At 33.9% G+C, this 12,848-nt stretch overlaps 1 protein-coding gene across 1 annotated transcript; it reads right to left on the minus strand.

Moving 5' to 3' along the window:
• Positions 1-4,374: 4,374 nt before the first annotated feature.
• LOC113699132 (probable nucleolar protein 5-2) lies at positions 4,375-7,965 on the minus strand. Its single transcript, XM_027219256.2, has 9 exons — positions 7,735-7,965; positions 7,488-7,581; positions 7,355-7,396; positions 6,902-7,081; positions 6,632-6,796; positions 6,171-6,371; positions 5,268-5,765; positions 5,056-5,190; positions 4,375-4,978 (listed from the first exon to the last, which is right to left on the minus strand). The coding sequence occupies exons 2-9, from the start codon at positions 7,563-7,565 to the stop codon at positions 4,580-4,582; spliced, it is 1,698 nt and encodes a 565-aa protein (XP_027075057.1). The 5' UTR covers positions 7,566-7,581; positions 7,735-7,965; the 3' UTR covers positions 4,375-4,579.
• Between the last annotated feature and the right edge of the window lie 4,883 nt (positions 7,966-12,848).

The following is a 12,848-nucleotide window of genomic DNA, read 5'->3' on the forward strand; positions in this document are numbered from 1 at the left end:
ACCCCCTGCAGGGAGAAGCTCTCCCAACATTGTTTTTTTCATTTCCATGGGTTTTGAATTCGAAACCTCATGGTTAAGGGATGCAAACCCCTTCCACTTACACAAACATCCGTTGGTTCCAAATATTTCTTTCTTGTTATCAACTTAGTGAGTTTGGTGTTTATGAGTATTCCATCATCATTCATTCCTCGTCTTTTGTATTTGACCCAGACATCGATTCAAGATTATGGTTAATGCAGCATGAGCAGGAATGTAGGGGTGTGTAAATATGAAAAATTCCAATTTTTCGACCAAATTCAGAGTTTTCGAGAGCAATTCGAAGTTTTCGTATTCAAAAGTAGCAAAATTGGTTCGAATTCGGGGCCATGATTCTTAAAAACGAAAATTTTGATTTTGAATTCACAAATTGAAATCGGAATTCGATTACCTAATTCGATTACAATTTCGTATATATAATACATGTAATTCATTATATTATATTAATAATAGTAGTATAATACCTCAAACTAACTAATCTAGATCATTATAGTAAATGCAAGTCATTATATTATATGTAATAATAATAGTATAATACCTCTAACTAACTAATCTAGATTATTTTTTTAAAAACAAATTCCAAACCAGTTTTTTTAATATAAATTTGGTGAATTCAGTAGAAGGCAAAATTCTAAATTGAATTCGAAGCAAAATTGTATTTGGAAGTTTTGAATTTGAAATCAAAAGAAGTCGAAATTTACCAGGTTCAATTTACCGAATTTTTCGCATTTAGACTTCCGAATTACCGATTTCCAATTCGACGCACATCCTTACTGTAACATGTACATTGAATCGTGTTCATGCTAAAGTTGTGTGGGCGACAGGCCATGTCAATGTGGATCATTTTAAGTTTGAAATGCCATGTGCATCCAAATGTGTATTGTGAAAAATGCTAAAGTTGGGGAGCAGAATATGCAATTTAAGGGAAAAAAAAATGTCCTAGTTTCCATGGAACCTCTGAAGAGTTTTGGCAAGCTCCCTTTTTTGTCTCAAGCTCCATTCGGCTTTATATATACTTGCTGTTATCTTTCGATGACTAACTAAAATTTAGAAAAAGGAAATGTTGAATGCCTAGTTAAGTCCCTATTACCATAACTGTAACTTGCTAAAAATTGATTCACTTTCTAAAAATTTCCTTTTTCTTTTCTTCCTATATATTACATTTAGCATTTCTCCGTTTTTTCTCGTTGAGATTAATTTGTAAGATAGCCCCATGGCAAGAGAGAGTCATGTCCACGTCCAACTAGGCCTGTCAATCGGACCTAATGAGCCGGGTTTTGATGAGTTCAAGTTCAGCTCATTTAATTTGAAACATTTTCGGACTTCGGGCTATGAGTTTCGGGTTCGTAAATGTGAAGCTCATACTCAACTCACATAATATTCGGATTGTGAGCCTTAATCGGGCTTAACCCAAGCTCACTTATTACTCTTTAATTTTCTTAATATAATTACTATAACTATTAAGTTGTAAAACTAATTTAACATTTACAAGACTATAATATTAAAACTAAACATGAACAAATAATAGTTCTTAAAAAGTATATAAACCAAAAATTTTTTTAACAATATTTATATTTAATCCATTTAAAATGCATGAAAATTAGTAATAAAACATGCGATCATAAGCCAATACATCTTTAAAAGTTGAAACTTTTTTTTATAATCTTGTGATTTAAATCCAAATATGCTTGATGATTTTTGTGTTTGTAGACCAAAAAAAAATCAACCAATAATATGCTAATACAAAAATTTACTCAACCAATAAGAAAAATTAGAGATTTAGTTATGCATTACTAATATTGGCTCTCAAGAAAGCTCATGAAAGAGTCTTTAGATGTATTTTTGTGTTTTGTAATTTATATATATATATATTTAGTATTTAGTAAAAATATATTTGGATATATAATTATACATAATATCAAAATATAAATATTATATATATATATATATATATATATATATATATATATGTAATTAAAGGGTCGGGCCTATGTCGGGTTTGAGCTTAATAAGGCCCAAACTCGGCTCACATTTAATTCGGGCCTAATTTTTAGGCTCAAGTTCAGACTGGCTCACTAAATGATTGGGCTCATCGGGCTTTCTGTCGTGCCGAACGAGCCGAGCTCGGGCTGGCCCAGCCCCATTGACAGTCCCACGTCCAACTTGTCAAAATTCAAGTGCTGGAATTTTTCCAAGGAGAAGACGAATTCTGGCTCCAAGAATGAAGCAAACCAATCGTCACATTCACCTGGTAAATCCGAGATGGAGGTACAAATTGAGACGTTCAGGACCCATCAGAGGATTGTGGCAGATTCGGATCAGAAATTGAAGGATTTGAATGAGAAATTCAATGGTATGAACAAGAAAGTGGATGAAGTGCTATATCTGGTTGAGAAGGTTCACTCAAGATCAAGAACGGCTGCTTTGAAGGATGTAATTCAACCACGATTTTAGTCATATATTCTTAGTTTTTTTATTTTTAGGTAACTATAAGTAGGCAATGGGGCAATTATGGTGCACGTTATATTTGTATGGGATAATTTCATAAATTTCCTGTAAGGTTTCTAATAATTTCGCTGAGTTTTCTTGAGGTTTTGAAAATTACACTTGCCTCATTTGATTTGATACTTTTAATAACCAAACCTTAGGCTTGGTCAAAACTTTAAATGAGTAACCTAAAATACGCTCAATTTATAAAGTTTATATTACTTTCCAAAATAATTGTAAAATATATAGCACAAATATAAGGAAGAAGTATCAAGCTCTAATACCCATATTTATTATTTGATAAGCTATAATTACACTAATTATTAGCACTAGAAAAATGATCAACTAAAACATCGAATCACATTCAAAATTATCAAAAAACAAAAGTGACCAGTTCAATATTTGGTAATGATAGCGACAAGGGTCAGTATTTATAGTTCTGTGATTTTACTCGCAAAATATATATATATATATATATATATATATATATATATATATATATATAAAAGGGAATAAGAAGAGAAAAGGAAAATAAAAAATAATGATAAATTCCATTCTTTGTATATCATATCCAACAAGGGATTATTATTAAAATGGTAAGGTTAATATTGTCATTTTAGGTGGGCAAAGGATGTAAGCGTAATTTTTGAAATCTCGAGGGAGCTTAGTGAAATTGTTAGTAACCTCAGGAGAGGTTTCCAAAATTATCCCTATTTGTATTGATGTTCTTACCTAGAATTTTAATGCGCCACATTATTATTTGAAAACTTTTTTGTATTAATTACAATAGCTTTTTTTTTTTTTTGGTGATTCTTTTGAATTCAGGAGATGACTCCTAGAAATCTTGATGCACGTGAGATTAAAAAAATAGTTGGAAAGATAAAAAGATCATTAAAAACATATTTGTGATACAAGAAAAAAAAAATTTTTTTTTTGTGGTCAATCTAAACACACTAGTGTTGGTAATTTAAACACACTAGTGTTTAGACATATGTTAGGATAAATTTCGTTTTGCCTCCTATGGTTTGGTACTTTATCACACAACTCCTTCACGGTTTAAAAACATGCATATAACTCTTTCATGGTTTGGATTAAAGTGTCACCGATAGTTTTTCCGTTAAAACTAACAATCAATGCAAAAAGTCAAAGTCAAACTAATAAATTGATAATAAGGCTTATGTGACATTGAGGTTTGAGGGGGTTATATGTAGGTTTTAAAATTATATAGGACTTATGTGATGAAACACTACTAAATCACAAGGGGTAAAGAGTAATTTATCCAATACATTAAGAGGTATATTATCTACTCATATGTATAGGACAATTTCACGACTCCATAGTAAACTACATTAATGACTTGGCAATCAATGGATAGTTGAATGTACGTCAAGTAAAAAAGTGACTGAAATATGAGTCAAGAGGAATCTTCTACAAATTTTTCTATGAAAATTGACAATCCAAACGTACTCTTGGATGTTAGATACTACTTGATGCGTTATAGTATGAAACTGAATTCTCCTTTTATTTGAGGTTCAAGAATCTGCATTTTTACGAGGTTAAGATTATTCAGTTTATACTGTCTTCACATATCAAGTGACCTAAAACTGTCTTGCATAGAAATCATTAGGCTGCATGCTAAGCTTTCAAGTTTCAACCAATGCCTTTACATGTCAAAGCAACCTAAGCTCCCATTGTGAGATTAAACTCCACATTACAACAATTTTGTTATTCTAACATCCATTACTTTCCAGAAAAATTACCAAGTAAAAGCTCCAGAATCAGTGTTTCAGCTGTTAAACATCTAACAGCGCCATTGAAGTCCAGAATAACTAACGTTAAAATGCATTTGGCTTCTGGACGCAGTATAGATATCTCATGTATTAAAGAGATAATGACTTGAATTGATAATCATTCCTAACTTGGACTGGAAAATATATCGACACAAGTTTGAAAAGCAGGCTACGGTGAGCCATGGAGCATAATTTTACAGGTTAAAACACCGCCTAAACAACAGAACATCCCAAAACTGCACCGTTCTATTCGCTATCGGTAATTCTCATGCATCGTGTTTCTTCTTCTTCTTCTTTTTCTCCTTCTTTTCACTGGGAGCTTCGACTTCTTCATCTGCTTCAGGGTGCTTTCTCTTCTTTTTCTTCTTCTCTCCCGCTTCAATATTTTCATTCTGTAGCTCAGCATCTTCAGCAGCATGTTTCTTCTTTTTCTTCTTTTCCTTCTTTCCAACCACTTCACTTTCAGGTCCAGCAACACCATCTTCTGCAGCATGAGTATCCTCTATATCAGTCCCCTTCTTCTTCTTCTTCTTTTTCTTCTCCACACCATTCATAGGAGTGTCATCACCTGCTTCTTCATCCTTCCTCTTTTCCTGCTCATTTTTCTCTTTCTCTGATGATAACTCAGTTGGTCCAAGAACAGCATCAGCCGCAGGATTGTAAGTCTGCAGACAAAAAGAAAAAAATAGTGAAAAAAAATTGCGACTTAGCAAACTAATAGAATGTAAAATATATGGCAGACCTTCCCAGGGGTTATCAGTCCCCCTGCACCCGTCTTTCGATCCTTGTCATAAACTTCAATCTTTGGTTTGCCTTTAGCAGAACCAGCAGCACGATTCAATTCTCTGCCTTCTAAACTCCTCAATCGTGCTTCAAGCTACAGAGAGAAGATGATTTAACAACAGAAGGGAGCCGAACACCTAAAACCTCACCTTAATCATAATAAAAGAATACCTTTAACCGATTCTCCAATCCCATTGTATTGTCCTGGTTATCTCCTAGAGCATCATATCTAATTGCCAATGCAGTTTTAGCGGCAAGAGATCTTGATATTTTACCCTTGTGCTTTGGTGCTGCCTGACCAATCAGAGATGCATGGTATATAAGACCATATTTAGGAGTTGCATGCTTTGTCTTAAGAGCTCTGAACAGAGCTTTCTCTGCACCAAGTATCTGCACTGTGCTTCCTGGTTGCTTAGCAAGATTGAGCAAGCTACCTCCATGGGCAATAAGGCGAGCACCAACGAGTTCTCCAACAAGAGCAGTAAGATTTGGGGCAATAGTGTTCATCCTGCTCTTTAGATAATCATACAGTTGAGCTCTGTACTCGGCAAAAGAAAGAACTTGGCTGCACAGATCTTTAATGTTCATCAAATCCAGGTCACTAATTTCAGTTCCCATGGATATCAAGGCAGCTTCTTTAAGCTCTGTTTCAACTTCTTCGGGGAGTATCTAATAATTCAAGTGCAAACATAGAATGCCAATGTCATCACTTCAAAAATAGCGATATAAGAGGGAAAGGGGGAGGGTGGTTTTGCTGGTTTCAGTAATAAATTAGACTTGGCATGCAACATTTGACCAGCAAAGCAGACTAAAAAACCAAACTACTAAACAGCAATTTTGATCTAAACCAGACTATCATTCTAACACTGCCTTCTTATGGAGGAACATTATAAACAATACCACTAACTATGCGTTGTGCCTAAAAGTCAATATGAGCAGCAAGTCCATGGATAGGTCTAGCAACAACCCACAAGGCTCAGATAAGATTTTTTTAACAAGGAGAAACCCTATGGTATTATATTGCTCATAATCCTTCACTGTCCCATAATAGAAAATAAATAATTGAAGCTCTACCTCAGAAAAATCAAGCTTCGCAGCATTTGAACGGTCACCCATCAATTTTGCTGCCTTCGCATACAGTATGTTGTCTTGTACAATCTTTGCCAGCTCAGGAAAATGCCAACCATACCACTCTCGAACTCTCATTGCATAAGTGTTTAGCTCCTTATCAATATCATCCAAAAGGCCGATAGCCTGAATGATCATTGTGTCCACCTAATAAAATCAACATGACACAAAATTAACTTCCTATAAGATGACAAGAAATCAAAAGGAAACGCAGCAGTAAACTTTTCAATCAAGTACAGTTATCTGATTTCTACATTTCTTCAATCTAAACTGAAGAAAAAAACAACATTACACAAATGGAACAACCAATTATTCAACCCAAAAGGAAACAAATCATCAGTGAAAACTTGATATAATCAAGTTTAGCTTATCAAGTTTACAACAAATACTGAGGTACACAAACTTACCTTATCAGGGCTGAACTTTAGCTTGTATCTAGACAAGCTGTGGGACAGACCCAAGCTCATTGGACTCAAATCTTGTGCAGCTAGACCAGAAATGAGTTCAGACAATTGACTTCTCACACCTCTCATCAATTCCATAACAGCATTGTTGTGAACACAGTCAATTTGCTGCAAACACAGAATCAGTCTCTTGAGTTTAAAAAAAAAAATCAAGGAATACATTATAAGAACTGCTATACTTGCAATCAGAAACAGTAATTATTATTAGCTGACCAGCTTCTCCTTGATTGCATTTCCGAGTTTCGAATCAGCCACAGCTAAAGCTTCACCTTCGCAATGAGCACGTAAGAACTTGCGGAGACCTTTGCTCGGCTTGCTATCAATCAACAAGGTTGCTGCTGACAATGCCTCCGAGGTATTATCAAACTTCGAGAAAGCTTTTAGCTTTACAATCTAATCATAAAAATCAAAACAAAAACACAAATTAACCCAGATAAATCATCAATCCACGCCTAAAAACAACAATCACAGATTCAACACAATTTCAAACCAACAAAAAATAGCCCAAAAACCATCCGGGAAAAGCCAGACTACTACAATCAAGAACTCTTCAATAGCATCTACCAGAAATACACAAGATGAAGAAACAAAAATAAACTTGTCATCTTAGCTAGATATTCCCAAAATAACCCAGAAAAATTCATAAAAAGGGGGAGGAAAAAAAACCTTTCTTGCGGAATCAGCAGTGGAGAACTCCTTCCACAAGTCCTAAAACGAAGGGGGAAAAAACTTTAACAGTTAAAATCAATCAAAATCATTAGAACCACAGATTAAATAAATAACAGCCACAAATGATCACCTCAACTTTGGACAGTTTGCCTTCGTCCAAAACTTTGAAGAGGGCAAAACCCGCTGGGGTTTCAAAAAGCGCAAGCATTTTTGCTTCTTTGTCCCTATAAACTCAAACCCATTAATACAAATTTACACAAAACCAAGGCAAGGAACATAAAAAGCAAGTAATCGAGAAAACACAGAAACAGTCCATTCTGCAAAACAGAAATGCGCGAAGGCAGAAAAGGAATTGGAAACTAGGGCTGAAAACTCACCGATTGGATATACAGCAGGGGAAGAGTGTGTCTGTGTGTGTGTGTGTGTGAGAGAGAGAGAGAGAGAGAGAGAGAGAGAGAGAGAGAGAGTAGGGTTTTTCAGTCAGCGGTGGCGTTTTGTATTGAAGGGACTGAGACGGAGGAACAGTCTAGGGTTTAAGGGGTTTCACTTCTACAGAGCACGCTGAAGCGGGGCGGGTCTGGTCGGATCAGGTATCCGATTTGTGTAATAATTTTTTTTTTTGAAATAAATATTCTTTTGCATATTGAATAAGGCAATAAGCCCCGCCTGATAGCTCGTTTGGTTACGGAAGCTCCTCAGCGACCGTTATCCATCTCTCCCACCAGAGATCGAATCCCAAGGACATCTCTTTTCTAGTCGGGGAAATTAGTCGGATTCGATTTACCTGATGGCTCGAATACCCCTCTGTCCGGAAAAAAAAAAAGAATAAAGCAATAAGTTAATCAAATATACTCGAATATTTCGTTCTTAATCAAATATTAGCTGCTGCTCAAATTTGGTTGGAGCTCGAGTATTTTTAGATCCGAATCAAACCAGCAATGCAAGGAGAAATACTGGTTGGAGCTTGAGTATTTTTGGATTTGAATCGAACAAGTAATGGATTGAGTTCAAACTAGATTAAGATCTTGGTTTCTCAAATTTGGTTGGAACTTGAGTATTTTTTGATTCAAATGAAACAAGTTATGCATCAAGTACAAACTATTCGATAAGAGATCGCTTTATTTACATCCACTTTAGGATATTACAGTAAAAATCACAATACATGAATAATCTCTATTGAATAATAATTTTTTTGGATCTGGAGTTGAGCTCATAAGCTAAATTAATAATTTCAATAAAATAATAAGATAATAAAAGTTTTTGAAAATCTTAGATAACAATTTGGTCCCATTTATATTATAAATTAATAATTCATTAATATTACATATCATATTTTCCTAAAATATGAGTTATTGTTGATTTTTGAATACCTTTTAGATGGAATAAGAAGACTTTGCGTTTGTTTATTAGAAAAAGACTTTCTTGTACACATAATATTGCAATCTGATTCACTGTATGCATTTATAAGAAGGCTTACTTGTTATTTATATACATAATATTCTTAATCTGATTCATTGTATGTATTTAACAAAATGAGAATGGACATGCATCATTTAGTATTTCTAGTCCTTTGGATCTCATAATGATAGGAAAATGATATCAGTTATGTATGTACATGAAAGATATTAGTAAAATTAAATTATATTTGCAAATCAGTAGATATGAATTGGTTTATACCTCTTAAATTTTTTGATTCATTTTATTAATAGAATAATTTTTTATAAAATGAATAAAACTTTAGTTGATTAAATGAATGTTTATTGACCAGTAAGTATACTCAAAAAATTAATAAATTATTAATTTATCAATTAATTAATACCTCTTTAAATTAATAGAATTTGCACGGTCTCATGGTTATTAATTTATAGAGGTTTTACTGCATCTAATTATTTTTGTTGAAACCATTAATGCCACCTTTTTATTTTAGACATAATAAAAAAAAATTTTGCACACTACATGTTTGTCAAATTTCAGTAAAAGGAGGGACTATTTCAAATAAGATAATTTACCTCCATTAGTTTTCACTAAAAAGTACTTGGTTTGTGAATGGTAAAGTTTTTATTTAGGTTTTAATTGTTAATTATAATCCACTATGGTAGATGAAAATGTTTTTATTTAGGTTTATTTTGATTACACGTCAGCCAGAATCTTTTTTCCTTTTTTTTGCTAGCCAGAGTCTTCTTATGGGCCTTGAAACCTTGGCCATCTCCACTTGTATATCTTAGACACTTTATCTCTTTTTTTTTCCAGACGGAGGGGGTATCCGGACCATCAGATAAACCGGACCCGACTAATCCCTTCCCTGCCTGAAAGGAGAAGCCCTTTCCCGTCGAACACGTTAACCCTGGAACTCGATCCTTGGTAGGAAAAATGGACAACAGTCGTTGAGGAACTTCCGTGACCAAACGAGCTGCCCAAGTGGGGCTCTTAGACACCTTATCAGGGACATAACAAATGATATGTAATCAACACATATAGGTTCAACAGTAAGGATAAATCACTTTTTCACAAAAAAAAATAAAAATCTCGAAAGCTTGTCTTAATTCGTAATAATGATAACTATTATTCAAACTTTTTTCTTATTAGGAAGAGAAAAGGACAATTGAGAATCCTACATGCAATTAGAGGACTATCACCTCTTATCCAATCAAAACTCACCACATCGCTATTTTCGTATATAATTGGGAGGACTACCACCAATTGATCAATCACAAGCAATGCCTTGTCAATTTGAAATAAATTAAAGGACTACCACTAATTGACCAATGAGACGACGACACCTCAGCAATTGAACTCAATTGGGAAGTCTCCCATTAGGGATGTAACAAATGATATGTAATCAATACATATTGGTTCAACAGTAAGGATAAATCACTTTTTCACAAAAAAAAAAAAAAATCTCGAAAACATGTCTTAATTTGTAATAATGACCAGAACTGAAACTATTATTCAAACTTTTTTCTTATTAGGAAGAGAAAAGGACAGTTGAGAATCCTACATGCAATTAGAGGACTACCACCTCTCATCCAATCAAAACTCGCCATATCGCCACTTTCATATACAATTGGAAGGACTACCACCAATTGACCAGTCATAAGGTGACACATCGTCAATTTGAAATCAATTGAAGAACTACCACTAATTGATCGATGAGACGACGACACCTCAACAATTGAACTCAATTGGGAAGTCTCTCTTTCCCCAATAGACTAGATATGTTAATTATTAGGGATGTAACAAATGATATGTAATCAATACATATTGGTTTAATAGTAAGGATAAATCACCTTTTCACAAAAAATAAAAATCTCGAAAACATGTCTTAATTTGTAATAATGATCAGAACTGAAACTATTATTCAAACTTTTTTCTTATTAGAAAGAGAAAAGGACAATTGAGAATCCTACATGCAATTAGAGGACTACCACCTCTCATCCAATCAAAACTCGCCAGATCGCCATTTTCATATACAATTGAGAGGACTATCACCAATTGATCAATCATAAGGTGACACATCGTCAATTTGAAATCAATTGAAGAACTATCACTAATTGATCGATGAGACGACGACACCTCAACAATTGAACTCAATTGGGAAGTCTCTCTTTCCCCAATAGACTAGATATGTTAATTATTAGGGATGTAACAAATGATATGTAATCAATACATATTGGTTCAATAGTAAGGATAAATCACTTTTTCATCAAAAAAAAAAATCTCAAAAGCATTATAAGAGGAAATAAATGCAGGAAATTATAAGAGGGAAATAGACTATAGAAAGTACTAGAAGGAAACAAATACCAATATATTTCATTTGGATGGAAAATATGTTGGAACATCAATAATGTTGTCTTTATTTGTATTAATTTTTCAGGTATGTTGATTTCAAATTTTTACATATCTGTGTCATGTTTAATTTGATGCACCTTGTGCCATTAGTACAGATTAATTGAATATAATAGTCTTTTCGAAGAAGAAGAAGAAGGTAGGTCATAAATATCCAGCAACTAATAAAAATCCCTTCAGGAGTTCATCAATTAGATGAATGTGTCCATTCATTACCACTCTATAGAATTATTTTCTTATTACACAATTACTTTTTTACATGGCTATTCTTGTCCTTACACGTAATACAAATATGTAGCAAGATTTGCAGTAAAAATATGCGGCAAGAAAGCAATAGGATATATACTTGAGTATGTACAAATGCATTAGTGGAACTAAATCATGAAAACAAGGATTAAAAAAAAAACAGTTGGCTATTATTCTTTTTTTAACTAGCTAATTCGGGGGGAATACCGCACCCAAAATTTACTAAAATAATACCGAAGATGACATAAGTCTTACCTCTAAAAATACATACGAAATTACAAGTATATATGAAAAGAAGTTCAACGCTTGTGCATAAAAGTAGTGCTATCATCTATGAAACAAAAGAAGTCGTTGGCTAATATTCAATCAGGTCAACAAACAGCCCTTTTGGGCTGTTGGCCACTACCAATGACTTAAGTTTTGATGGAGTGAGAGGACAACAACTATACGTGGGAGTGGGAGGAGTGGTGGGGTGGGAGTGGAAGGACAAGAACTTAAGTTTTATGGAGTGGGAGGACAAGAACTACCAATGACTTAACTCTTGTCCTTCAGTCATTTTGCCATTATATGTGGCTTCTCCAAAATTCAAATCGTATAGGTGTGTAGTACATTCATATGGTTTGATAGCGATTCAATTCCTGTAATTCTCCAATTGACCCATTTAGGTCTCTCTTTATATGTGGTTTCTCCAAATCCATTGCCCCATTTAAGTCTCCCACTATAATGGGCTTAAGTTCAACTCTTGCTGTCTTGCACATAAAAGCACATCATCTACTAAACAAAAGAAGTCATTGGCTAATATTCGATCAGGTCAACCAATGACCTTTTTAAATAGTTGGCCACCATCACTGACTTAAGTTTTGGTGGGTGGGAGAACAAGAGTTCAAATCTTATTTCTCATCACTTTACTACTATATATGGCTTCTCTAAATCCATATAGATGTAGAATGCATCCATCTAATCCGATAGTATTTCAGTTCCCATTAATTCTTCAATTAGTCCATTGAGGTCTCCCCATTTGTGTAGTTTCTTCAAATCCATATGATTGCATAGTGCATCCATTTGATCCAATAGTAATTCAATCCCCCTCAATTTTCTAATTGGCCCATTTAAGTCCCCCGCTGTAATAGGCTTGAGAAGGAGTAAGAATAGATATTGCCAATTAACCAAAAAAAAAAGAAATAAATCAATCGCTTGTGGACCACTAAATCCTTTTAGGCCTTCTTGTGAAACTTCTTTTGGTTGATAATAACAATTGTACTTTATATAATTTTCACCAATTTCTTCAGTGTTGCTCAACATTATCTTGTGATAATTCTACTATTTGACTACTTGTTCACCCAAAAAAAAAAAAAACGTCCTGAGTATATAAAATTACAATGCTATGTAGTCTTTTCTT

This window comes from Coffea arabica, chromosome 7c (assembly GCF_036785885.1).
Source record: "Coffea arabica cultivar ET-39 chromosome 7c, Coffea Arabica ET-39 HiFi, whole genome shotgun sequence".
NCBI lineage: Eukaryota > Viridiplantae > Streptophyta > Magnoliopsida > Gentianales > Rubiaceae > Coffea > Coffea arabica.

Bases quoted from the DNA above. Each gene is read 5' to 3' on its own strand.
- LOC113699132 (XM_027219256.2), bottom strand. From the start codon at position 7,565: ATGCTTGCGCTTTTTGAAACCCCAGCGGGTTTTGCCCTCTTCAAAGTT. The intron at 7,082-7,354 runs GTTTTTTTTCCT...TTTTATGATTAG, and splicing joins CTGCTGATTCCGCAAGAAAG to ATTGTAAAGCTAAAAGCTTT. The intron at 5,766-6,170 runs GTAGAGCTTCAA...TTGAATTATTAG, and splicing joins CGAAGCTTGATTTTTCTGAG to ATACTCCCCGAAGAAGTTGA.